The 27,860-nt window shown below is 38.6% G+C and overlaps 1 protein-coding gene across 3 annotated transcripts in view; it reads right to left on the bottom strand.

The window, feature by feature from the left end:
* Positions 1 to 27,860, bottom strand: part of LOC134531825 (uncharacterized) — a 224,390-nt gene that overhangs the window by 33,150 nt on the left and 163,380 nt on the right. For 2 of the 3 annotated variants that reach the window (XM_063367786.1, XM_063367787.1), the window contains exons 3-10: positions 22,211 to 22,463; positions 20,365 to 20,610; positions 13,256 to 13,387; positions 10,938 to 11,059; positions 9,256 to 9,453; positions 4,891 to 5,003; positions 4,280 to 4,356; positions 668 to 843 (exon numbers count right to left, since the gene is read on the bottom strand). In XM_063367786.1, coding sequence (XP_063223856.1) covers positions 668 to 843; positions 4,280 to 4,356; positions 4,891 to 5,003; positions 9,256 to 9,453; positions 10,938 to 11,059; positions 13,256 to 13,387; positions 20,365 to 20,610; positions 22,211 to 22,407 — 1,261 coding nt within the window. In that variant the 5' untranslated portion in view covers positions 22,408 to 22,463. The remainder of the gene's footprint in view (positions 1 to 667; positions 844 to 4,279; positions 4,357 to 4,890; positions 5,004 to 9,255; positions 9,454 to 10,937; positions 11,060 to 13,255; positions 13,388 to 20,364; positions 20,611 to 22,210; positions 22,464 to 27,860) is intronic. The other variant, XM_063367788.1, reaches the window with a different exon arrangement.

Genomic DNA, 27,860 nt, shown 5'->3' with positions numbered 1-27,860 from the left:
ATACAATGAATGATTAGATTAATTAATGAATTAGGATATAACATCTTGTCGACATTGAAGTAAGCAGGGACAGATGAGGGTTGAAAGGATGGCAGAGACGGAATGCATTCGGTGGGGTTGGGGAATGGAGCACCTCAAGAAAATCCATTGGCTCACGGCAGTGTCAACTTGAGAATAAATCCGAGTTTGACAACTACAATGCTGTAAAGAGAAATTAAGGGCCCAGTAGCAAGTAGTTTTGTTGGCCCCTACAATTGAAGATGTGCAATTTTTTTAAAAAAATTCAAACGCTGCAAATATATATATATATATATATATATATATATATATATATATATATATAAAGACTAAAAGTTACCGTGCCCATAACTGCAAAAGTGTTCTGGGAAAAAACTGCACAACATGTAAGTTTTCCAATGAATTTTAGTAGCAACAGGATCTTAATTTTTGGCCTACTACCATGGTAAACATAAGAATAAAAACATAACTCAACCGGGGCCTCTGCCTTTATGCTCAGACCCTGAGGGTTACACACCCCTGTCCCCTATCGACGGGCCTGCAGCACAAGCACAACAGAGGCACAGAGGCACAGAAGCACATCAGCACGACTTGGTGAGGGGTGGGGCAGGAACAGAGCAGTCGACAGTCGACGTCGCTCGCCACTTACACCCGGCCCTGATGGACGCCGGCGGCAGGTGGTAGGACTCAAGGAAGCCGCCGTGCCGCTCCAGGTGCTCCTCCAGCCTCCTCCGCACGTCGTCCTTCTGGATGGGGTCCGGCGGGTTGCGCAGGCCGGCCTTGAACAGCCAGCCGATGCGGAACTTCACCACCACGCTGCCGGGCCTGGGGACACGCGTCATCGGGCTGCTTTGAGTAACGGAGCCATGGGGCGCTCGCAAGAATGGACCCTCCCTGCAATAATCACTGAATTACTGGACAAGCAGGAGCGAGATGGCGCAGTGGTACGCATTTGCATTCCAGTAATAATCGTGCTTGGGACAATCCTGATATCAGTTTTCATGGACGAATGCTGGTTGGTTCCTTACAATCTCCCTGATCAGAATATTTGTGTGTTAACCATCTAAATTAGACGAGACATTAAAGCCGAGGCCACACAGACAGCTATGCTATGTTTGCGATGTTTGCTATTTTCGCTGCGCCAGGTGGCCAAACAGGATAGTCTAGTTCACAATGTCGGAGTGACACATTCTGTGGGATTCAAGTAATGATTCCGACGATGATAGTATTCTGCTGGCTCTCAATATGTAAATGTAATACTAAAAAGGGGTTCAATAAGTTAATCTGAAAAATATTAATTTGGACAATTTTATCATTTTGATGAAGCAGTTGCATGGGGACGGAGCCAAATTTATGGATTATTTCAGAATAAAAACCTTTTTGATAGCATTCTTTTGAAATCAAATCCCAGGTATTATCCAGCATATCCTGCTATCTATGGTTTTCTTTTGATTTATTTCATAATCATGGATACTTTCGTACTCCTTCAATTAAATTTTCTGTCGACATGATACTAATTTAAAGCAAACACAGAAGTACAGCACAATTTTGTGCGAAAACAAATGTTTTTGTTTATCTGTGCATGCACGAAGTCAGCGACGTTTTAGAAAAACAGCCGAGAACCAAACACCTGGCGACGTCACCAAAATTGCAGACATAGCGAACACAGCTTTGTGTGGTCAGTGTCACCTGAGATGCGGCTGGCTATATTTTACTAACATAATGAACATCGCAAACATAGCGAGCATCGTGCCCTGAGTGGCTGTAGTTAAAATAAAAACTACAAGAGCCCAAAACTTAGAGCAACATTTCACCAATATGTTTTGTACAGAATTTTTTTTATTGATTTAGTAAAGTAGATTTTTGGTAATTTGGGCCCCGCTCATTTGGACATCCAGTAAATCCAGACAAGATTTAAAAAAAAAAAATCATTTTAATCAGAAATTTGTTTCGTTAATCCTACATCAATTTGTAGAATAAAAACTTATATCTACATAAACAGTAGTATTAAAACTAAAATCAAGCTGTACAAAAGGTTTTATTTAGGAAGGAAAATAATTGATTTCAATAATTTAACCCATTAAAAAATTTATAATGTGTTTTTTAAAATAAATTCAGTATAATACAAACTTTCTGCGATCTGTACAGAGTCCAGTCCCATGCAATACGAATCAGCAGGACTCTACTGTAAATATATAAAATACTTAAATTTGTACCAATCCTATGAAGCCTCATAATTATCCCACACTGCAATTTGCTCGACTGTAACACTTAAAACTTTTAAGACTAATTTTTATTGTCTTATCTTCGGAAAACTGCAGCTTCTCCCCAAAATAAATTGCTGTTAGTGCCACTGAACTGAGAACTTATTAATGTCCAACATAATTTCTCCTTCCATCACGTTGCTGTGCACTATCTTTGCCACGTGCAGAGAGCTTAGCAATTTGTACCAATCACATTTGTTTGAGGAACAGTTAAAAAGTACTCAAACGCTGTTGAGATATTAAAAATTTTTATAATTAACAAGCAAGAAAATTTTCTAAATATAAATAATTTTTTAAAGGGATTCTTGTAAATGTTTGTTGCAATCACACATAATCCCCTAGTCCAAAGTACATAAACACAAACCCATTTCAATAACCACTTTTAAAAAATTTCACTTTAACTTCATTTTAATGTAATTTTCCAACATTATAAACTATGGGCATTGTTTTGATGTAGGCCTACTTATTTTAATTTCAACGTATTATGAACATTATATTTATGTATTTTTGATGTGTAAACATCTTAGCTCTTTTATACGTCATTTGGTTGGAGTGATTTCTTGAATGGAACAGAAATGGGTAACCACGGTGCTGCCACCTGTGGAAGATGCACGAACCAAAGTTCACAAAGCCAAAGGAAAACTTTATAGCATGAACTGCCTAATGAGTTTTAGCAAGAAGGGTATTATTTTAATAAAATTCCTTGTCAAAAACAGGTCCAAAGCTGGGGTTTGGTAATTTTTTCAAGTATTTTTCACTATTATCGGAGCATTTTCATTATATAGTTTAAAATTTCGCTCTGCAAATCAATGATTCAATAGTCAACATAATTGCTCTAGCAGCAAATTCTAGCAGCAGGTGCAGAAGCTAAGTGTGATTCGCATCAACAAATATAGCTGAAAACAAAATTAAATTGCACTGCATTATTTTAAAGAATCCTGTATTAAATATTTTGTCCTCCAAGTTTCGTATTATAAGTGTATTTGCAACATGAGAACACATGAATTTTGCTTGTTACCGAGGTTAGATGTTACAGATCACTGGCAACTACTAAAAGACTCGCTCCAATTTTTTATTTTTTATTTTTATTTTTTACTGGTAACCTAGTTGTGTTCATCTGCTATGTCTTTTGAAAACTTCAGTACGACAATGTTCGATTGACGGGAACTAAAATGCCCATTTCACTAAGACTTCCATATTTTTTGTGAATTTCATGGCTGTGATCGGGGCTACACTGTGTATATTTAAACTTCTTCTTAGTGTTTTCGTACTTTTATTTAGAGATTTTTGTCACAGTTTTGGTAACAGCCCACAATGATGATAGAGTAACTTGTGTCTGGCTTGTTCCGTGAGTTGCAAGCAACCAGAAGATTTACCAATGCACAGGTATGTTTTTTAACTTTCTGTACCAAAAAACAGTAAATTTATGTTTTGGATCCAGCGAAGATGTTTTTGTGCAACCAGTTTGTATTTTCCTCATGTATATTTGTTTTTTGTGATCAAAAGATGATGGTCATTGGGACTTGTGACTACTAAAAATCTGTGTCTGAGAGACTTTATTTCAGTGATCAATGATTGACAGCGACATTTTTTTCTGAAACATAAATAATATTTCAACCTTCAATTAAAATTTCATCAAGCGTTTACACATGCAACAGACGGACCAATCTGAGCTAGTCGAAGCTTTGTACTAAAGTTATTAAACTACTTAATATTAACTTGCCTTCCTCACTGTGTGAGTTACAAGAAAAATTTAGACTTGCACGTCTAACAAGTTTATTTGTAAGCTGAGAGTTGATTTTTCAAAGTCTGATTCCCAGAGCATTTTTATTGCCGGTACCTCAAATGCACAAACTAAAAGTTGTAATCAGAGATTCTCCCAATGTAAAAGTGAGTAACAAAATGTTACTTTTTATAAAGTGAGTCAAAATTAATATCTCATGATTGCTAACCTAGTCTATGAACGCCTGGATTTCATTTGAAGCAACGGTACTTACGAAAACTGCAGGACTTTGGTACTGATGTCTGCTGCGCCATAGTGCAGGGACTGGTAGTCAAATAGGGCTTTTTCCAACTGAAACCAAAAAAGATTTCATGATAAGGTACACTCAAAATTTGTGCTGTTAACATTATACTAGATACTACAATATGGTATCACATTAAATGATTTTGGTATTTTATGTCATAATACAAAACTCTCAAAGGACTCAGGTCTTGTAAAATAGCGTAAGTAAATCTAACTGAATGTGAAGATGAATTCTGCAGCAGTACATAGACTTTGAATAAATTAGAAAAATTTATGCCGCAAGATTTATAGATCCCATATAACAAGGTACAACAACTATCTAAACAGGTTCATAATTACAATAACTGATATTTTAAAAAAAACTAAATTTGATGAGTGAAATGTCACATTTATGTAAATTTTGTAAGCTGTTCATCAGAAATAACAATTGTACTTCAATGTTAAAACTTACGCTGTTTAATTAAAACATTTGCACCACACCAAGATGCTCAAGTTGCAAACAAAAGCTATTTCTGTTTTGTTAAGTTATTTAAGTAGGTAGCTGATAACATACTGCTGGTAAGAACAATATGTTTTACTCGCCTCCTTCTCCAGTGAAGATGCCAACTTCTGAAACTGTCTCGAGTCCTGCTGACCCAGCTCAGGCTCGAACTCCATGTTGTCTATGACAAACTCTCCATCGAGCACTCTCGGCACTGTGGGAAATAATTGTCAAAAACATTTTTAAGCAAACATGATGCTAAAAAAAAATCAGAGTGACATGTGAAAGAACATAATTTCGAGGTAAACGAATAAGTGTTCCCTTCCGTAAATGCAACAATACTGTAAATAATTAGGTACCTGTATCTATTACAAAAAAATTAGAAGTTTCTTAAAATCTGTTTTAAATTTTGCCATGTACAGTAAAGTTTATACAAATCGAACATGTGTATTGTATGCTGAATTTAAATTAAATGTTAAAACATTGCATTGTGAAATATTTTTCTTGATTTATTTGATTATTGTTTGTATCCACTTAAAATTTAAAAAGAAAAAAAATTCACAAACAGCTGGAAGACATGCATATGCTTAAGTGTTTGTTACCAATCTTAATTTTTTTATACATGTGTTTAACTTAACTTTTGATTAATGGTGAGGTCATAAAAAATGATGTGATAACACATTGCACAGGACAAGGATATTGGGAAACCAATCAGCCATGATCTACACTAATGAACCACAGCAGCATTTTATTGGAGATATTTCAGGCATTCATGGAAAACTGATAGCCAGGCTGGGGTTTGAACCCAGAGTTCTTTGGAATGTGAGTCCCAAGGTTTCAACACTGTGCCAATTTGCTTCAGTTTTAACAAATAGCAGCTTGTCTTGCTCTTGGAATTAAAAAAACAAACTTTAATAATGTATTATGTTATGTGTAAGTTTTAAGCTAAAATAGTATCGAAAAAAAAAAGATATGTATGGTACATTGGCATAAGCACGTTCCTCCGCCATAAGTACTAAGCAAACAAATGAAATACCTAAAATCATGTCTTGAAAAATAGCTGAAATAGTTAGCACAAAAAAATAACACATGGGCACGAGGCAGCAAAAAATGTTAGACACGAAACTTCACAGAGAGTTATAAGAATTCATAATAATGTGTACAACTATAAGAGAGAACAAGTATGTAAATGCACAAGAATGAATGTGTGCCATAAAAGATACAAGTTTTGATAAGTTTTTTTGGCCCATTTCATTTTTAAAAAAGTATTTTTGGTGTTTTTTTTATTATTTTGTTTTATTGAATTAGGTATGTTTATTCATAATGATATCATATTATTCCACAAAAAAATATGACACTTAAATGTTTTGTGATACTTATTTCATAAAAACTATATCATTTATACTAATAAATTTCACACTTTTACAATATAATAAAGCATATCTAACCATTAAAAAAAATGGGTGCGTGTACTTATGTACGCACGTGAGAAGTACCTAATACTTCTTTGGCATCATTAAAAAATAGTTTTTAATTGCATGCAAATAATTAATTACAATAAAATAATAAAAGGGCTGGAAAAAGATAGTCAACACAGTCAATAAAGTTCAGTTTAAATTTGAAGTTATACTTCTTTGGCATCATTAAAAAATAGTTTTTAATTGCATGCAAATAATTAATTACAATACAATAATAAAAGGGCTGGAAAATCATAGTCAACACAGTCAATAAAGTTCAGTTTAAATTTGAAAAATTAATTTAATAAAATTTAGAGAATAATAAATATATATGACATAATTTGTACTAAATTTAAAAAAAAATATATTAATGTTAAATATTTATTATTGGTTATTTATATATTTTAAAAGAAAATAAATAAATATAATAATAAATTCAAAAATTTAATTTAAGTTTATTCATTTTTTAAATATTTATTATTTTCTTAATTTACATAATATTCACTTTTCATTTTTATCAAAAAGTTAAATTTGTTCATTTATTTGTATTAATATTTATTATTTATACAATTCAATAATAAATATTAGAAATTAATATCTTAATTTGATGTTCAATTTTAATTTGTATCACAATTTTTATTAAAATTATTTCTTTATTTTGAAAATATTAAATAACCAATAATAAATATTTAACATTAATAATTTAATAATATTTAGTATTAATTATATTAAATAATAATATTTTAATTTATATCAATAAATAATACATACGTATAGTTAACCTCAGTTATATTGGAGCACTTGAAAAAGTATATAGGCACAATTTTTTTTACTAAGTTTTACCAATAGTAAATAATATTAATCAAAATATCCAATTTAAATCACTACTGAATATAATTAATTAACACATATATAATTTGCACTTGTATGAAACTAAAACACGTGTTGTGAATGTAGAAACTAGAAACATGTGGATAAATATTATAAATATGAAAACAGTGATCAGAGGCGACGAGCGTGCCAACATGCGCGACTAATAGAGGTTCTATTTCTATTTTGTTGGTAGCTTTTTTTCGAGATTTCATGAGCAGTTTAGCGGGCAGCTTCAACCTGTTAATTATGTGTTATAGTGATGCGCGCGCATCTTAAAATTGCACTCTCATAATTTTTTCATAATTCACCTTAAGAAGTATAACTTCAAATATTATTTTTTTCAAGTATTTGTGTGTTTGAAAAACGTACCAATGACATAATGAGTTACAAAATGTACCAATGTTGTAATGAGTTACTAATACATACAGTTAAAAGAACAAAAAAAAAAGTATTTTTTTTCCCAATCTCTTTAGTGCTTGCATACATTTTGGTACGAAACTTCATGCTAAATAAATTACATTCATTGAATTTAAAACAATATTAAAAGATTATGTTTTTTTTTGTGATTCAAATTAAGTTTTGATTAAAAATGTTGAATAATTGAAAGATTTTAATTTCATTACAGTGCTTTATGGTTTATCAACTTGCAATTTGGTGTAAAGTGGTGTATTGACCTACTTGTCTGTGTTAGTCCTGTTTTATCGCAATTCACCACATAATATTGTCCCTAGCCATATTGTAAACAAGCAGTGGAGCATTCCACGTCATACTCCTGATAGTTTAAGTTGCAGGCTCTGGCGTCGATTTCTTACCCTATTAGCTGCAAACAAGTTCCACTTGTTCAACAGTTCTATACCTCGAAGGCATAAGACACCTTACCACATGAGCCATATATTTTTATGAGAACAGTTTAAATAATTTTAAATAGTACCCCACTTATGTACTCAACTATTTTATACACAAAATATGTGAATTTTTGGTATATCGCAGGTGTTATTGTTGTAATACCACTAGAAAGAACTTCAAACGGTGGTCAAGTTTATGGTTAAAAGTGCATTTTGCCCAAAATTGAACATAGTGTCTTAAGCTGGGTGCACAACTGAAAAATAAAAGTAACATAGATATTACTGCCATGTTTTCGAACCTACTGATTCACAATAGCGCATAGTTTGGCCATGTGCATGGGAGACAGGTCGAGTGCATAGAAGAAAAATGAATATATCTTATTACCGTTATGAACGCATAGGGCAACAACCAATGAAAGTAGAGTAGGAAGCCATTTTTTCTGGACTAGAGAACTGTTTATATTTATCAATCATATTGTGGCAATAAATTGTTGAGATATTGCGAGTCTCAGCTGTTTTCTGCTTTAAAAATTAATTAACGCTATTACTTATAACTCATAATAAAAATTGTAAATAAAAAATGTGTAATGGTTAGAATGGTTAGCTAAATAAGTTATATAACCCTTACTTATTTATGAGTTGAAAAATTGTGCTCAACAAATTGCTGGTCAGATTTCACGGGAAAAACACTTGGTAGTTAATATAGTTACTTACTGACACTGCCAACACAACATGTCGGATACACCGAGAAATTTCATTGGCCGAAATTAACAGTATGATTTCAATTGTGAACAGACATAGCACATGGCCTGCTACGCACTCGCTCGTGTGTTTTAACTGTGAACCCAGCCGAGGTACAGAGTTGTTCTCTAGTCGCGCTAGGGCCATTGGCGTAGCTGTGTTCATAAAGTTGGGGGGGGGACAAATAATGATTTTGATGTCATGTAAACCCATTCCCCTCTTACCAAGACAGGAAGTCCGGGGGTCCTCCACCGGAAAATTTTGATTTTAAAAGTGCAAAATAGCGCTTTTTAAGCAGTTTTTGTATCTAACCATTGGATACATCGATGTTAAAATTATTATTGTTTCCTTAAGATAAAATTTGAGAGTGAAGAAATTACAAATAAAGTTGGGCAGAATAATATTATAAAATAAAAATATCATGGTCTAGAAAGTTGGGGGGGGGGGGGGACAGTCCCCTCCACCCAAAAAGTTCAGGGGGACACGTCCCCCCTGTCTCCCCCGATTCCTACGCCCCTGGCTAGGGCAGCTTGAACGTGGCAGCTCTCACCGTAGTACTGGTTCATCTCCGTGCTGGGGGGGAAGTCGGGCTCGCGAGACATGGGCGGCGGCGGGGAGAAGGACGACGCCTCCTGCGGGGGGTCCTCGGCGCCCGACTCCAGCACGGGGCTCGCCGAGCCGCTGAACTGCCGGCTGGTGATCGCCGCGTCGCCCACGATGGCCTCCTGCTGGTTCAGGATCACCCCGGCTGCAAGCGGGGAGCGACCGTCACGACCCGTGCACCCTTCCCCTGCATGGAGGGGCCCTGTCGCACTGTCGCACTGTCGGACTCCCGTCATGCCCAGAGGGTCCCCAGCCCCAGTGGCCCGGGCCCACCCAACATCTTCAACATTTATGATTTGAAATAAGACTTTTTTAGAAAAATACACTATTCATATTAAATATTAGGTTGATTTTATAAACACCTAGATAATACCCGGCATGCATTGCAATGCCGCTTTGTGATTTCTTGTAATTTCTTTAAAGTTTGTACACACACAAAGCATCTCTATCGATCGATCGATCTATCTATCCATCAATCCATCTATCCATCTATCCATCTATTTATCTCTCTGTAACTCATGTCTCTTAATAGCTTTTTATCTTTTTATATTTATCTCTCCATATCACTCCATATATATCTCAATCTCCCTATCTATATATCTATATCTCACTATTTATCCATATATATGTCTATCTATATGTATCTCTATATATCTGTATATATATATATATATCTGTATACTACATATATCTCTTACCCTTTATTTTTATATCTTTAGATATCTCCTCTTTATATATATTTATTTATATTTTTCTTAATCTATATGTATATATATATAAATAACTACATAACTATCTTTCTAACTCTATACCTCTCTGTATGTATGTTTATATATGTATATATATCACTCTGTTTCTCTATCACTCTTTATCTCACTTCGACACTATTTCTCTCACTTCCTCTATATCTATATCTATCTATATCTCTATCTCTCTCGACTCGCACACCACCATTATTATTCAGACCCTAGAAAATAGGAACTGACATTAAGTATTACTTGCGCGCTTCCCTAATTTTTGCTTTTTAAGGGTTGGTTTTATCGAAATCTCACCTGAACAGTGACCTTACTCGTGTTTTAAACATGGAGGTAAGAAGTGAGTTGGTGTATACAATCTTTACCATTTTAATACTTAAAGTCAAAATGAGAACGACCTCTAACCCCCACCTTTTTTTTTTTGCTTCTACACACAAATAAAAAAGTTGTAGATACATTAAATTAAATAAAAAATATATGGGAGCGTCAAGTTAGCCGTTAGGAAAACTGTGGAGTATACAGATGTAAGCAGCGTTACGAAAATTCCGTAGCATCACTGCTACGTCATCTATACCTCTCCCCTGCCTTCTACTCTTCCGGGCCGTTACAACTAGCATTTAGCATGCTCCGCTACGTACCTATCCCCCCCTTTTCCCTTTTCTCGTCTTCCCATTCTACCGCTAGTGCGTCATCGCTGACGCAACTCTTCTCCTCTACCGGTTCCCCCACCACGTGCCTAACTATTGCCCTCATGCGATCAGAATTTTCGTAACTCTCGAAAATTGTGGCCCCCTGAGCAAAGTTTCACTTGGAAATGTCTTCACTTATATTCCACCTCTGCGACTAGCCACGACGCGGGACCGCTGGTACTCACTGGCGGCGAGGGCGCCTATGACGACGGCGGCGGCGACGACTACGCAGCAGATGCCCATGAGCACCATCCTGCCCCACGACTGCGACCTCCTCTTGTCTTTGGTCACGTACAGCTTCTCGCCCCTGGCGGAGGAACAGCGAGACACCGCGTCACTGGCCCGCGTTCCTCGACACGTCGCACACGCACACACACACTCACTCACTCACTGGGCGAGATCACAAACTGCGGACGCCAACGCGCTGCTGCGAGAGACTGCAATGGCCGTTACGACGAACTTCTTCCATGACATCCAACAAATACCCACTACTTGCATTATACTAACGTTCTGCTGATGCACAAGCAATGAACAGTTGTTACAGAAATATGACATTCGGTAACTTAGAATTACAATTCCGAGCTTTATATTAGTAACAATAGGTCTTTCAAGTGGTCTCGGGATTCAAACTAAGAATGCTTTGCTGTAATATATCTCTTCTCAACAGTGATATTTTGAAAAGAGTAAAAATTTTGACCTCTTTACTGCATATCACACATTAAAGTTAAACTTTTTTTATTAACAGAGTTTTTTTTATAAAAACAAGCATCTGCGATTATGTTAAAGTGCATAAAATAACTTAATTTTTTACAAACATTATGTTTCAGTTTCTAAAAATTATGGAAAAGGCATGCTTGTAAGGTAAAAGGAAAAAAAAAACTTTATCATTGTAGAACCTGGTTCTTGGAGTTCATTACAACCAGGTCTGCAGTAAAATTAAATACTAGTATGGAAGTTACCTCTTCGCATTGTTGGATGACATTTGGAAACATGGTCCCAGAAATACAGTTCAAGGTTGAAAACCACTGCAAGTAAATTAACCCGTTTTTGAGCGCATTCCGCCCACGTTTATGTATAAAATTGCGTCCAGTTTGTGATTCACCTCGTGAAACATTCCACCTCGACGCTAGACTCCGTTCAGGAAACATTCTGCCCCTTTCGCCCTCTACGCGAATGTCTCCTGAGCAGAGCGGGCAGCGACCGCCTAGGATTCCCCCGACAAGAGGTTAGTAGCAGCAAGCAGGAGGGTGCGGTGTTAGTGAGCACGTGACCGCAGCGCGCATGCGCCCCAGCGACCGGACTCCCCCAGTCCCCCGCCCAAGCAGACGTGAACCCCCGCAGGGTAGACACAGAGGTGGAGTGCCGGCACTACACAGGCCGAAACCGCAGGCTTGTGTGGGGGAGAAGCCACAACAGACGGAACTGTCTCCGGTGCAGCCCGTCAGTTCGAACCGAACGCGTGTGGGGCACCTGGGCGACGTTGTTTCAAATGAGAGGAGGGAAGCATACGTCATGCTCACCCCTAGTCCGACGTTCCACGAGTCCGCGCGTTTTGTCTATGTCAAAGTAAAAATGTAGGTTAGGTGTATTACATGAATAAAACCCTCGTAATTTTTTTTTTTTTCCTTGCGCGTAAAGTTGATGGTAAATGAATTCGAAGGGTTGACTAAATAAAACATAGAGCATTTTTAAAGTTAATAGATACTTCTGGCGCGTTATGAAGAAAAAAAAATACGAGAGGTTTTTTACAATGCGCGCGCACCATAGGATGAAAAAAAATAATTAAAAAATTACATACAAAAAAATTATATGTATATGCTTTAAAATATTATACTTTAGTAACTGATATTGAATACTGGCCCATATAATTAATAAAAAATATTGTTTTGTGAATATTAGTGATAGAAATTGTGTTTATAAACTTTTTCAATTGTATTTATATCGAGTGAGGTGTTCCGGTAACGATAATTTATTTGCATTATAAATTATTAAATAAATAATTAAAACTAATAAATTGTAATAAATATCCAGCATATTTATTGATTTTTATTATTAATCAAAATTCATCTCGATTATTTTACTAAGCTTACATTAAATAATTAACTTTAAAAACGTGTTTATATTAATACTGAATCCCGAGTATTTATTTAAATTTTTTAATTTTGATAAATTTGTACTTTACCAACCGTATTTCTAATATCACTGCAGTGATTTTATTATTTCATTTCTATTTATTATTCGCGTGCAAAATGGAAGTTAGTTTTTTTTTTTTTTACTACGCCAAGTAAGTATAACAACTTCTAATGCGCGCACCCGTTTATTTTATTCCGACCGCGAAGTCCGGGGCCTGATCCGTAGTCAATGAGTCGAGGGCAGTGCTCCACCTCCGAGTCCACTCCGCGGACGAGATCCCCCCAAGAGACACCGCGTGCTGCCAGGGAGGAGGGGGGAGAACGAGAGAGAGACAGGCAGTCGAGAGAGAGGGGGACAGACGGCCGCTGACCTCGCCGACTTTGTCATCCACTCGCGATACTCGACGACGCCCTCCAGCGGCGGAGAGACCGACAGCCCGGCGCGGTCCACGCCGGAGCTCGCGCCCTCCGCAGGCAGGGCGAAGGTGATGCGGGGCCGGTCGCTGTGGACAAGAGGCGGGGCGGGGCCGTGCGACAAGTGCTGCGTCGTGCGGGGGGGCGGTGTTGCCAGATCGCTGCATCTACCCCTGTCCCACCCAGGCCCGAGATGGCTTACGAAAAAAAAAAAATACCCGGACAACCCGCGAAAATGGAACTCGAGTCAACCAACTGATTTTTTTTAAAGCCAACAAATGAACAAAAAAAAAAAAAATGCAAATGTGCGACACATTTTTATCAGTATTATTATACTGAACAGGTTTCAAAAATACTTTCATTTTAAAAATGGGTAATTTCGTGAATGCGACGTAAGTCAAAGGTCGGATATGTGTAGGTAACAACCACGATGCTGCCATCTGTGGCGGACGGCGCGAACCAGAGTTCACAAAGCCAAAGAGAAACTTAACAGTATTAACTGTTTTGTGAATTTTAACAAGATGGGCAATTTTCTTTAAAATAAAATTCCTTTTAGAAAATCAGGTCCAAAGCCGGGGTTTAGTAATTTTTCAAGTCTTTTCCGATTTCATCAAAGCCGTCTCATAAAATGTTTAAAATGTCGGTCTATTAATATAATTATTCAATAGTCGACGTAACTGCTCCGGCAGCGAATTCTAGCGGCAGGTGCGTAAACTACGTACGATTCACGTCAAGAAATTCAGTTGAAAACACAATCTGCGTATATTTATCACGTTCGGCTTTATTTAAAAGAATTCTGCGTTAAAATTCGTGCCAGAGTTTTGTATTATAAGTGTATTTGCAACATGAAAGTGCACGAATTTTCTCGTTACCGAGGTTAGATGTTACACATGACTCACGTGAATTTTTTTATAATTATGATGCTTTAAGATATAGCAATATTTGTAACGAAAACTTAGAGAGAAAGAGAGAGAGTGTGTGTGAGAGAGAGACAGAGAGACATCAAACCATGTCAACACGCAACGCCTACGAGCTGGCACGTGGTGCCTTTTATATCCTTACATATTGTATATCTTGCAAGTGAACATAATTTTCTTTCGGATGTTTGTCTGGCATTTTTGCCATCACATCAACTCAATGCTTGGTAAAAAAATATGCTTGTGAAAGTCAGATACGAATAAAAAAAATTGTAATGGCAAATTATTTAGACATTTTTATAGTGGTTCTTAAAGTAATTATTTACAATGTTAAAAATCTTTGTGTACCCGTAACGAAGCCGGGAACAACACCTTGTTCCGTTACATACTAAAATTGGGACTGGTCAACATATTGTTTGACTTTAAACATAATACAATATTGTGGAAGGTTACCACACTAAAACTGTAGCCACAAGATAGGAGAGATATTACACGTCTCGGCAGAGACGTGTAATATCTAACTACGGTAACGAGAAAATTTATGCATTCTCAAATACACTTATAATACGAAACTCGGGAATGAACTTTGACGTAAAATTCTTTAAAATAATTCCGAGCGTGATAAATATACGCAAATTGTGTTCTTAACTAAATTTCTTGACGTGAATCATACGTCGCGTTTTTTCCGCACCCGCCACTAAAATTCGTTGCAGAAGCAACTACGTTGACTATAGAATCATTTGATTTGCAGAGCGAAATTTTAAACTGTATTATGAAATAGATCTAATAAAAACGAGAAAAAAAAACCTTGAAAAAATTAAACTAAACCACTCCTTTTCTCCTGATTTTCTAAAAGGAATTTAATTTAAATACAGACCATTGTGTTAAAGTTCATTAAACAGTTAATTCTACAAAGTTTCCCTTTGTGTTTGTGAACTTTGGTTCGGGCCATCCATCACACAATATATTTCCGTCCTAGACATGTTACATTCACGAAATTACTCCCGCCAAATGACGTTTACCGAGAGTTAAGTAAGATGTTACACATAAAAAAAAAACGTTTTTAAAATCCACTTGAATGTTTGACGCAAACCAGCACATTTTGATGGCCCAATCCACTACTTTTCGCCCGATCTGGCAACACTGGTGCAAAGAAGGAGGAAGGAAGAGCAGCGCGGGCATGCACGGGTGATAACGACGCGAAACACACCGTGAGCGTTTCACAAGCAGCGATGCGATGCGATGCGATGCGATGCGACAATGTAGGCTGGAACCTACACTCTCTTGGAAACTTTTACAATCGGGGACACAAATACGACAGCGGAAAGGCGCTACAAGCATATGCGACAACATTGTATCAATAACGACCCCACAATCAACTCACCCGAGAACTACATTAAATTACGTGTTTTTTTTGTTTAATAACCTCAACTATTAAAGCGAGGGGTATTGAAGTGAAACTTCTTTGGGCGCGACGGGAGTAAAATTTCAAGGCCGAATTTTAACGCAACGTTTCCGTGAAACATTGTTGTGAAACGTTTCTGACGCGGAAAGGACAGAGAATAGGTAATTGGCCAAAGAGATATAAAGAGAGCAAAACGCTATTTACGTTGCTGGGCTCGTTTTCGTTCGCATCTTTGATGCGATGATTCGTCCGCCACAAAAAAAAAAAAAAAGAAAAAAAAAGAGATAGATGAAAGAAAGAATAGAGTGCGCATGCGCTTGTTTCAGAAAATAGATATGGGTGCACTATACATACAGTCAGCTGTGAATGCCTTGAATTTTATGTTTGCTACCAGCGTTGAGACAGTCCCTGCATTTCCCGCCTGTTATGAACATCATGTTTCGTTCAGAGATTTGGCGTGTTCCAAACGGCAGAATGTTTGAAGCAACAGTAACAGGCACAATTTCTCTTTGGGGTGTATTTCAACAATGAGTAATATTTATTGTTGATTAATCATTATTGAATGATCAATAATTGTTATCCTAAGCAGTTATTTTTTAATAATATTTTATTTTTAATTCATGTTTATTGATTTATTTTAATTTTAATTAATTTTTTAATACAAATAAAGGTAAGGACTTTTAAATACTTGAAAATGAAAGCCAAAAAACCCGCGCTGTGTGTGTGTTTTTTTTAAAGAATTTGTCTTCTCTCTCTCTCTCTCTCTCTGCTGTTTTACCCCTTACTATACTTACGAGTCGAGGTTTAAATTGACAAAGAAGTTTCACTATCATGTGTACTGAGTTACACGTGTTTTTTTTTTTTTTTTACTTTATTAGTGGAAAGTAAACAAAACTGCTATCCGTTCGCATCGCATGCGTATAAGCTCTACGGTTGGCTCGTCGCAACGCATCGCACTGTCATGAAACATTCTCTACACGCTGAACCGAGATGCAGGGAGGTACAACACACAACTGATGCAGTGCAATATTACGTGTTACATGCTGTGTATGTGCAAGTTGTGTGACTTTTCCAGCAGAGTAAACAAAAATAACAGAAGACAATATACACATACAGAAAGATAATTTCAGTGCCCTTTTTAAAAACCCACGAGAAATGTAACGTTAACAAAGGTGAATGCTTTAATTAATTGTAATGAATAACTACTATCTAATTCGCATGACTTAAAAAAAAAATTCATCGCTGATGCTCGTAATTTCATGTTAAAGTTAAATTTATTTCGAGGCTAGGAAGGCAAAACAACTTACCGAAATAACGTGGCTGCAAAAGCTACCACAAAAGTTTCAGGCTAACTTATTTGGTAAGGTGAATTTTTACTTATTAAATTTGATAAAAACAATAATATGCAATTTAACACAGAAAAAAAAAAGATTTTTTAAGAAATTAATTTTCAGTAATTTTGTAAAATAAGCATGAAAGACCACTATAAAAGTTAAATCTTCTCAGTCTGTATTTCATTTGAAGTAAAGTGTTTTTCTTTTTCTTTTTTAGTCAAAACCAAGACAAGAAATGGAACCTCTGTCTGAAAAATAACTCTTGGTTCAAACAGTGTTGCAAAACTTAACAATGTTTGTATAGTTACTGTATAAGTTCCTATTACATTCATGACTTAGTGCAGTACCCAACCACAAATTGATCCTTTCAAGTCCCTGAAATCACGTATTCAACGGTCCACCAGTTATATTTCAAAAAGTGCTTGGAATTAATAAGTAAAACTGTTTCGTTGGCTATTAAGAAAATAGTTATTATAGGTGAATAGTTTTGAATTGATCACATTAAACAAATATTATTAGAACATGTTTCCAACAGTAGAACAGAAGGTCATTTATACGATTATCATACTATTTCATATTTACACCTTGCGAAGAAATATTCATGCTTGGCATGCTTAAGTGATAAAAATGATTTAATATTTACACAAGATATTCTATTTCGTGCCACTGTGAATGTGAACTTCTGGGTTTGTACTGTGAAATGCTATAATAAAGTAACCCATCACCAATTTTTAATTTATTTATATAACAAAACACGCTGTTTAGTAAAGGTGTTTACCTTCTACAGTATTTTGTGAGATAAACAAACATTTAGAGTGAAAGTACACACAGGAATTGGTTACACTGAATCAATTCGTTCCTTACCAATGTTTTAATTCATAACAGTAAAAAATACATTAACAGTAGTCAATAAAGACAAGATTGCATGATTGTATAAATGTATTGTATCTATGTAAGATTGGTTTAGGTAAGTCTATATTCCTTGCCAAACACAAACTATTTACCATACCTGAAACTTTTTAGGGTACCCTCGAGTTATTTGAATGGTTTGTGAAAAAAACTCTTATCGATTTCTGCCCGAACAATGATTAAGAAAGTTTTGAATTTAAGTTACAAGTAATGTCTAAGTTTATGCTGTGCTAGTAGTACATCTGTCAAGTAGAATAAGTGAAGTTTTGAAAGTCTATGTGTGTTATAATATGAACAATGAACAGAAAACTGTGATCGACGAGAGATCTTCAATAAAAGCTTTGCTAAATGAGTTGATTCCAAAACAGTTATTTATACAACTCTGACGAAAATAAAAAAAAATTATTATCACACACCTCAATATTTTAGAGAATTGATGGTTAAACCAAATGCGTGCATCCATATTTACACTTTAACACTACTTGAAACCACTTAAGCTAATATAGTGCAGTTCAAATAATGTACAAATTGTTTCAAAATCAGTGGTATATTCATGATAGATGGTGATACTTCGCTACAAGACATGCAAAATTAATTCAACCGGTGAATAACTAGAGCATATATTGTACGGCGATTTGTGGTTGTCTAGTTGTGCTGTATCCTAACCTATATACGTACCGCGAATTTCCAAAACATCATGTACATCACGCAGTATGGGAGGGACCAATAATTATTTCTGTACAAATGCGTAAATTGAAAACGTTTTGGACATACATCATTGCTAGTTTCCACTGTGTGTCAGATAAAACCTGAAGAACGAACAGAGGTGTACAAACAAATACACAGAAAAAGAAGACAAAATAATACAATGCTAAATGCATATACAGCACAGAGAATTTCATGGAATTGTGTTGCCCAAGGTGGTTGTTTGTCAGTATTTAATGTTATTTTCGCAACTATCTCGTCGTTTTTCAGCCCATTGGATTCGTCTGTGAGGTGTGATATCGTTCTATATCCTTCCAGGGAATTATCTGTGCTGTCTATGCATTTAATATCTGACATCGGCTTCGTCCATCTTTTTTCGTCAGTTCTACAACAGGGTTTCTCTCAGAGATGCAGTGTAAAGTAGCAACAGCGTTACGCCCAAAAATTATGTTTATGGATAAATCCTCCTCGTTGCAAGAATCGTTCAAAGAACAACTGTGTTGGCCTGGTGCTTACTGTTCACTGGCAAAAAGAGACTCCCCCGAAGTGTTTACTACATTTTTACAGTACGCTGGCCGGCGAATCCTCGCGCAGGAACAAGCACAGTGCCTCCGGGTCGCGGAACGCTGCCGCAAGCACAAGAGCCGGATCGGGGAACGCCGATGCTAAAACAGGTGCGTATTTTTACAGTGCGCACGTTTGGAGGCAGGCTCCACGACGGGCAAGCGAAAATCGCGGCGTCTGGCGCCAAGTTCTCCTTGAATTTGTGGTAAACAACGCATACTGAAACTATCTCTTATTTTTAACGTTGTAAACGAACTGGCGTGCTCGAGAAACTCAAAACACAGCATCTATCAATACTTAGGCTCTACTTCACAGTTTACTCCCTTGCATTTTCGGAGAGTCACCTGATTAAGGAAATCTATGACGATCAATTAAACTGCTAATATAAAGATCGGCACTTCCTTGCAAGCAATTCCCTGCTGTTTTTGCGAACGCACGTAAATCACTTACGTTCCAGACAACGTGTATAACTGACGTGTATAACGAGATATAACTGAGACCCGCGCCTTAAACAGACGTTACTGGTGGTTGTCGAGTTATTCGCAGCTCGTTCAGACCTGGATAAAGAAGGGGCGTGAGTCTGCAATCGTGGAAGGAATGTCGCAGCAACACCTGCTGTTTTAAGTTTCGGAACAACTACAGCGCATCGCGCGCGCGAATGTGACGACGGAGCTGAACCTTGACGACATCGACCGTGCAATGGTACCCTTGCTGGTGGTGTCTCTTTTGGAGGATGCGGAACTTGCGGCAACCGAATTGAAATTATAAGAACGACGGCTCCGCGCAACAGAAAGGAACGCCGATGCCTCTTTCGATGTATGACGGACCAACGGATGTGGCAACTGAGCTGATGACATAGGCTGTGCCACGCAAGCCTACGCCGATGCCCATACTAAGGTACTACTCCTGCGCACCAAACCCTGATAATCGCTTGTGAAAGTGAACGACAACCTAAACACTGATGTCTCGGACGAGCTATAACGGAACAACGTCCTCTGCGAATCGCGCACATGAGTATTGAAACAGTGTTAAACCTTAATAAAGTTTGGCCTACGCCGATGCCCATTCTGTGTGGTGGAGCACCAAAATATGATGTCGTCAGTGTGACTAAAGGGCAGGCCTGCACTTGTGCCTCTGACGAGCTATGACGGAACAAAATCCTCTGCGCAAGAGCGTGGCCGCGGAACTCCTAGTCGTCGTCGTCGCCGCCGCCGCCGTGCAGCCTGCCTCACCTCATGTACTTGCGGTGCTCGTTGACGGGCACGAAGTACTCGTCGTAGGGGTCGGCGTACCCCTCGGCCGCGTCCTCGCCGCCCTCCTTCTTGGCCGGGATGCCGTTGAGGCCGCCGTTGCCCGGGTTCATGTTGACGAGCTCCAGGTTCACGGCCTCCGCCACCCCTTTGTCGTCGGACCGGGCGTCGACGCGCAGGTCGACCAGCGCGCCCGGCGACCCCAGCACCGCCGCGGCGCCGTCCACCCTGCCGGACAGAGCAGCTGGCTGGCACTGGACACATTGCTTTTGGGCGAGTGAGGGGGGATTCTTAAGATACAGGAAAAGGGCTTGTGTGCGTGAGACAGGGAAATAGTACTTATGGGAGGGGGAAAAAAAATAGTTCTCGTAGAGGGCAAAAAAGCGTTTCTGCGGGGGGAAGGAAAGAGTTCTTGATGGTAAAATTGTTCGGAAAAGTTCTTGAGAGAAAAAAGGAGCAGTTCTTGCGAGAAAAAAAGGAGCAGTTCTTGCGAGAAAAAAAGGAGCAGTTCTTGCGAGAAAAAAAGGAGCAGTTCTTGCGAGAAAAAAAGGAGCAGTTCTTGCGAGAAAAAAAGGAGCAGTTCTTGCGAGAAAAAAAGGAGCAGTTCTTGCGAGAAAAAAAGGAGCAGTTTTTGCGAGAAAAAAAGGAGCAGTTCTTGCGAGAAAAAAAGGAGCAGTTCTTGCGAGAAAAAAAGGAGCAGTTCTTGCGAGAAAAAAAGGAGCAGTTTTTGCGAGAGATAGGGAGCAGTTTTTGCGAGAGATAGGGAGCAGTTTTTGCGAGAGATAGGGAGCAGTTTTTGCGAGAGATAGGGAGCAGTTTTTGCGAGAGATAGGGAGCATTTATGACGAGAAAGGGTGCAGTTATGACGAAAAAGGGTGCAGTTATGACGAAAAAGGGTGCAGTTATGACGAAAAAGGGTGCAGTTATTGCGAGAAAGGGTGCAGTTATTGCGAGAAAGGGTGCAGTTATTGCGAGAAAGGGTGCAGTTATTGCGAGAAAGGGTGCAGTTATTGCGAGAAAGGGTGCAGTTATTGCGAGAAAGGGTGCAGTTATTGCGAGAGAAAGGGAGCAGTTCTTGCGAGAGAAAGGGAGCAGTTCTTGCGAGAGAAAGGGAGCAGTTCTTGCGAGAGAAAGGGAGCAGTTCTTGCGAGAGAAAGGGAGCAGTTCTTGCGAGAGAAAGGGAGCAGTTCTTGCGAAAGAAAGGGAGCAGTTCTTGCGAAAGAAAGGGAGCAGTTCTTGCGAGAGAAAGGGAGCAGTTCTTGCGAGAAAAAGGGAGCAGTTCTTGCGAGAAAAAGGGAGCAGTTCTTGCGAGAAAAAGCAGTTCTTGCGAGAGAAAGGGAGCAGTTATGACGAGAAAGGGAGCAGTTATGACGAGAAAGGGAGCAGTTATGACGAGAAAGGGAGCAGTTATGACGAGAAAGGGTGCAGTTATGACGAGAAAGGGTGCAGTTATGACGAGAAAGGGTGCAGTTATGACGAGAAAGGGTGCAGTTATGACGAGAAAGGGTGCAGTTATGACGAGAAAGGGTGCAGTTATGACGAGAAAGGGTGCAGTTAATGACGAGAAAGGGTGCAGTTTTTGCGAGAGAACGGGAGCAGTTCTGGCGAGAAAGGGAGCAGTTCTGGCGAGAAAGGGTGCAGTTATGACGAGAAAGGGTGCAGTTATGACGAGAAAGGGAGCAGTTATGACGAGAGAAAGGGAGCAGTTCCGGCGAGAGAAAGGGAGCAGTTCCGGCGAGAGAAAGGGAGCAGTTCCGGCGAGAGAAAGGGAGCAGTTCCGGCGAGAGAAAGGGAGCAGTTCCGGCGAGAGAAAGGGAGCAGTTCTCACCCATTGTGGTGGAGCACGGGCACCTCGCTGGTATCCTGGAAGGCAGGGTTGTCGACGCCAGGCAGCTCGTGCTCGTATTCGAGGTGAGGCTGCCCGTCGCGCGGCGACCTCGGGCGGTGCTGGTCCTCATGTCGCTGAGCGTCCTCTCGCTCGCCCGCCACCAGGGCGGCGCTGTCGGCGGCGCCCGTCGAGCTCATCGCGGTTCCTCGGGGTCCTCTCCTCTCAGCCGCTGTCCGCCGTCCGGCTCATGGGGCTGCAACAGGCCGAGCACTCATCCTTGTAGCATGACTTCGCATGGTTCTTTTCCGGACAATGTTCCTTTACTAGAGTTGCTTTTTTTGTCATTCCTGACTCACATTAATTTTGTCTGGCAATAACATTATATCTATTATAAAAAACAATCTCGTCAAAACACAAAATATTCGAACGTTTCAATGCTAAAATAGCCATCATAGCTCAAATTATTTTATGAGCTAAAAAATTATTCCTGTTTTTACACTTAAATAATAATACATTGGTCATATAAACAATTATTTAGCTAACATGGTATTAAAGATAAAGTTATTATTTGGTATAGGCCCATATGTTAGCGAGTTACCGCCAATAGTAATGTAAGTTTTTTTTAACACACGTGTACAACAATTTTTTTTCTTCCTGTTTTCTTTCGAAATCCCCTCTATATAAAAAAAATACTCTATCCGCCACATACCAGATCAGATCAGATCAGACTATCACTTTCAGAACAGACCAGATCACTTCCAAACAAAGACATATAGCGTGGGTGGTCATTAAACGAACACATATACACGTAACGCAGAATTTACTTAAACCACTTTAGAGAAAACATCGAAACCCTAAATCTGGAAGATGTACCCGGATTTGAATCCAAATCCACTCGGATGTGAAACCATAGCTTTGCTGAGTTGCGTCACTTCGCTCGGAGGCGAAGATCGTAACCCGTCCTTTCACATAGAGAGAGGGGGAAAGAGAGTAGAGAGAGGGAGGGAGTGATAGAGGGGGAGAGGAGACACAGAGAGAGAGAGAGAGAGAGAGAGAGAGAGAGAGAGTCAGAGAAACTCGCCAAGCAGGACGCCCCGAGGAGCGGACGCGTTGGACGTCCTCGAAGACGACGGAACTCTATAATCGTCGCGCGACGGCGCTTTCACGGAGCGGCAAACGAGGACCACGCCAGTGTTTGCCCTCTGCAGAGCGACGAACGCAGGAGTGGAAAAAAAATTTTCCTTTCCCCGCCGACCGCGAGTCCAGCGAACATTAACTCATCTTCGGCCGAGCCGAGAAAGCCGAAGGCGCGCTCAAGCACTCTCGACGACGTGAAGACCAAACACTGAGCCCACCTTCACCGAGCACACACGTGCGAACACACTTCGCCGACTCGTCCTTCACGCTCGTAATGAAACCTGGGTTAACGAAATGTATACCTTAGTTGACGTCAGCTGACGGCTTTTAAAGTCTGTTCTCAGAAGAAATAACCTTAAAAGACGTATCCAGAAGGAGCACGAAGAGAAAAAGTACAAACAAATTTTTAAAAACAAATATTGCATGACTTAATACAATTTTTTGGGCTAACGCAATTGCAGTTTTGTACTGTTTGTCATGGGGAAAAAAAATGCAAAATAAGAAATAAAACTGAAAACATAATACTCACATAAAGCAAACCTTAATCAGCTGATGTCAAACAGAAGGACCCAACAATGAATCTAAACGGATATTATAGACAACTCAACGACAACAGCACAGACGAACCAATTCAAACTTAAAATATCAGACAGAATATCATAACTGCGTCGTCGTCTTTATCCACTGTGTTCGTCTGTGCTGTGAATTTTTCATGACTAAATTCCTTTCACGAAATGGTACCCATTTCCCCACATGTCTCTTGCAAATCATTTCCAGTGCAATGGTGCCCATTTTCCCACATCTCTATTGCAAATCATCTCCAGATGTTGGTTTACGAACTCTACAAATCATGAAGTTGTTTCACACACTGTTGAGAAAAGAATAGTGGCCGAAGTATACGTTGACTGTTGGTACATACTAAAGGATGTTGACCTTGTTATCGACCAATGAGCATTCGAAAAAAATCTTGATTACATAAAGCAAGTTGAATCAAGCCTGGAGTGCAACAGATCCGAGAAATAATCGTGGGTCTATGGTAATTAGCTTTCAATGTTCGAACTTTTGTCTAAAACTCACTTGGGTAAAAGAAGAAAAAAAAAAAAGCCACAAGAACAGAAGGCGAGAAGTAGGGTAGCCAATCTACGAAAATAACTGGTGGTTGATCTGGGACGAGAGACCCTAGAAGGCACAGAGAGGGGAACGTGAGAAAGCATGGAAAAGGGAGGAGGCGGGAGGAGGAGGAGGGTGTGATATCCTCCAGAGACAATGGCGAACTGCAGACTCACACATGTAAAAAGTATTGTCTGCACGCGCGAGGTGCAATTAGCTTCGAAGGCCTCTCGGTTCGTTAGAAGGGAACCCCCCCGGAATCGCGCGTGGTGACTATGACATGTTTTTTTGCTTCTTTACTAGCTCATGGCGATAGGAGAACTCCTGAGAGCAAGAAGTCCACGCCATAGTACATTCACACTCATCTGAACACAGTTGAACAAAACAAATCAATGCCCGTGAACTACGAACGAATGAACGAACGTATTCATTGTCTAGTTTAAAAAGATGATAAACTGGTGGCACGCGACGTATTTAAGTACGGCCCACTTAAGGGGACCCACCATCTTTTATTTTTTTTTCTTCAAATTTTTGTTATAATTATATATTTTTTACTATTTATCCCAATTATTGACATATCAAGGCATAAATCCTATCTCCTAGACCTTCCGTACCTTGCTGCAACAACACACTTACTTACAGGTTCTAGTCTGCAAATACCGCGAGGAAATAACTAATTATTTCGCGCGGGCGACTACAACTTTCATGATAGTCACGCCAGTTCACAAGTGTTAACTTCAACAAGTAGTCAGTGCTAAACTCTATGCTATGTGAAACAAAAACAAGCTGTATTGCAAGCGGTATAGAAGTTTTGGTAAATTCAAGATGGTAAAGCCTAATATGTTTTAATAATCTTTCAACAAAGTAATGTCAGGGAAATTTTTTTTTGAAAAAATCAACTTTGCATTTGTAGAGTAATATATCAGAAAATACTGATGTAAGCCCGTTAATTCTCCCATAAATATTTTAAAAATTGTATTTATATTTGTTTATCCATTTATTGTTCCAAGGTTATTCTTCTTTGACTTAAAGTTTAATTGTTGTAAATTTTATTTATAAGAGAATCATTTTTCGTATTTTTTTAATGAACTGCTACATTAAGTATTTTTTATCTTACAGAACAAATTTAATATTTATTCATGTGTGTCTGGCTCTAGGTTTAGTTCAAAAACTGATATCTGTCCATTTATAAGAATGAAGTTGCCCATCACTTGCATATTTCACAATCAGATACATTGGCGGCACATAGTGAAAAGTAGTTCGACATTAAGTCTTTATAAAAAGTCTACGTTTTATACCGACACCCTTCTGTTTTTATTGTTCACCGCATGTTTATAATTCACTGCGCCCATGGGTGATGGTGTTCAGACCCGTGGCGGACGAAAACAAGAAAGATGATTTTAAGCAGGGTTACCAAAAATTTCATTTAAAAAAAAACGCCAATCCAATTTTTTAATTCACAACTTGAAGTTTGCGTCTCAAAGCACTTGAAGATTTTGGCGCCAAACAGTTTAGTAAGAGAACTACTTAAAAACTATAGTATATTTACCTAATCTACAGTATGTCCAATAAGAACGTCCCAATTGTAAATTGTATCAGTATCAGCTGTAATTGTTGTAGAGGTTTGGTTCAAAGTCACGATTAAAGAGTAAACAAGTTTTAGATAAGCGCATGCGTCAGTGCTGCTTTCTTTAGGTGTGATGAACGACTTATTTGAGCTTCCGTCTCAAGACAAGGAAGCAAGAAGGTCTCGGACTTGGGTGGGCTCCTGGAACGTGGTTGGCTGCATGTGCGTGTGTGTGTCAGTGGGTTTGTGGCTTGCGCAATCATTCAAGTTTCCAAACAGAGGCTGGCGCCCACCTAAGTCGCCCAGCCGCAAATGGCGCAGAAAGCCGACTCGCTCACCAATAAACGTCGCTTCAACCCTTTTTCTCCTCGCCTACTCGCGTCTACGCGGCGTTCATGAAGTCACGCGGGCGCGTACACTTTTCAGTTGCCTAGGAGACGAACCAAGTTTCAACACATCCTTATGTTGCTGCGCGATTCGTGCAGCGAGAGGTCCCTAAATAGAAGTACAAGTTTCAAGAAATTCCTATTATCTTTGAAAGATTTGTGCAATGGGAGTGCATGACTTGATGTAGGCTTTTGGACATACGCCATTGCTTAGCACATGTATGTCTGCAGAATAAAACTACAAAAAAACACAAATGACAAAAACACAAATTAAGCAAAAATTGCTGTTGTCAGGATTAAACGCCGCACAATATTCCACAACAGGACTATGGTCAACAAACAAGGAAAAAACAAAGAAAAATGGACTAACAGAACGAAAAAACCCCCACAAATGATGACAGCACAAAAATTCCGAACCCAAAAAAATTCAACACAACAGTTGAAACGAGACAAAAAACACAGCAAAACGAAAAGACGAAACAAACAAAATAGTTGTTCAAAAAAACAAAAAGAGAAACGAAAAAAAAAACCCACAAATGATGACAGCACAAAAAATATTGAACCCAAAAAATTCAGCACAACAGTCAAAACGAGAAAAAAACACGACCAAACGAAAAGACAAAACAAACACAACAGTTTTCTAAAACAGAAACAAGCGACGTTTCGGGAACTGCTATCTGCTCCCGTCCTCAGGCAGAGACGCACATGGTACGGAAACACAGGTGCGACTTTCGGCTTGGCCTACTGTAGGTATATCTCAAAGTTCTTGCTTGTGTACGCTCAAGCAAGAAGGCCCAAAGGGTTGGTCGTAACAAGTGTTGTTAGAGACAAAAGTTTTAGATACAATTCAGAAGGCGTATGTATAATCACTTTGAACGGATTTTATACTGCACCTTCTAAGGGAGTTAAAAATTAAATAAAAAAAGCTTTCGAACAAACTTTATGGTGCTACTTTTACAATTAATAATAACTTAAAACGAATAGGGGAAGGTCGTACAGTACCGAACATTCCTCGTTCTCACTTCTGACACTAGGTAGCAGCACTTTGCAGGCGTTCGTGAATAACTACCGTATTTGTTCAGAGTTGTGGGAACCGTGAGCTGGTGAAGGTGTTAGTTTACATTTCGTGCATTATTTTGACGAAGGCGTACCTCCTTTCTGGGGTATTTTTTTTAAAATACATACGTCAAATTAATATACTGCAGAATTATAGAAAAAAAAAAAGAAAAAAATGTCCGTGATAGCCTATGTCTATCTTCTGAGGGTGACTCACTGTAACTAATTTTTGAAAGAAAATTATTTAGTTATGGGCAGTAAGTGTTAGTGTGTATATACTTTTTGAATAACCGTACACTTACGATAACTCAATACTTATAAAAAAATAATCATATAATCTAAATGACGTCACATAAGATTAAGCCGGAGCGGGTTGCCAATATTCTACAGAAGA

Source organism: Bacillus rossius, chromosome 5 (assembly GCF_032445375.1).
Source record: "Bacillus rossius redtenbacheri isolate Brsri chromosome 5, Brsri_v3, whole genome shotgun sequence".
Lineage (NCBI taxonomy): Eukaryota > Metazoa > Arthropoda > Insecta > Phasmatodea > Bacillidae > Bacillus > Bacillus rossius.
Note: the sequence above shows the minus strand (reverse complement) of the source record. Positions and strands in the feature narration are given on the sequence as shown.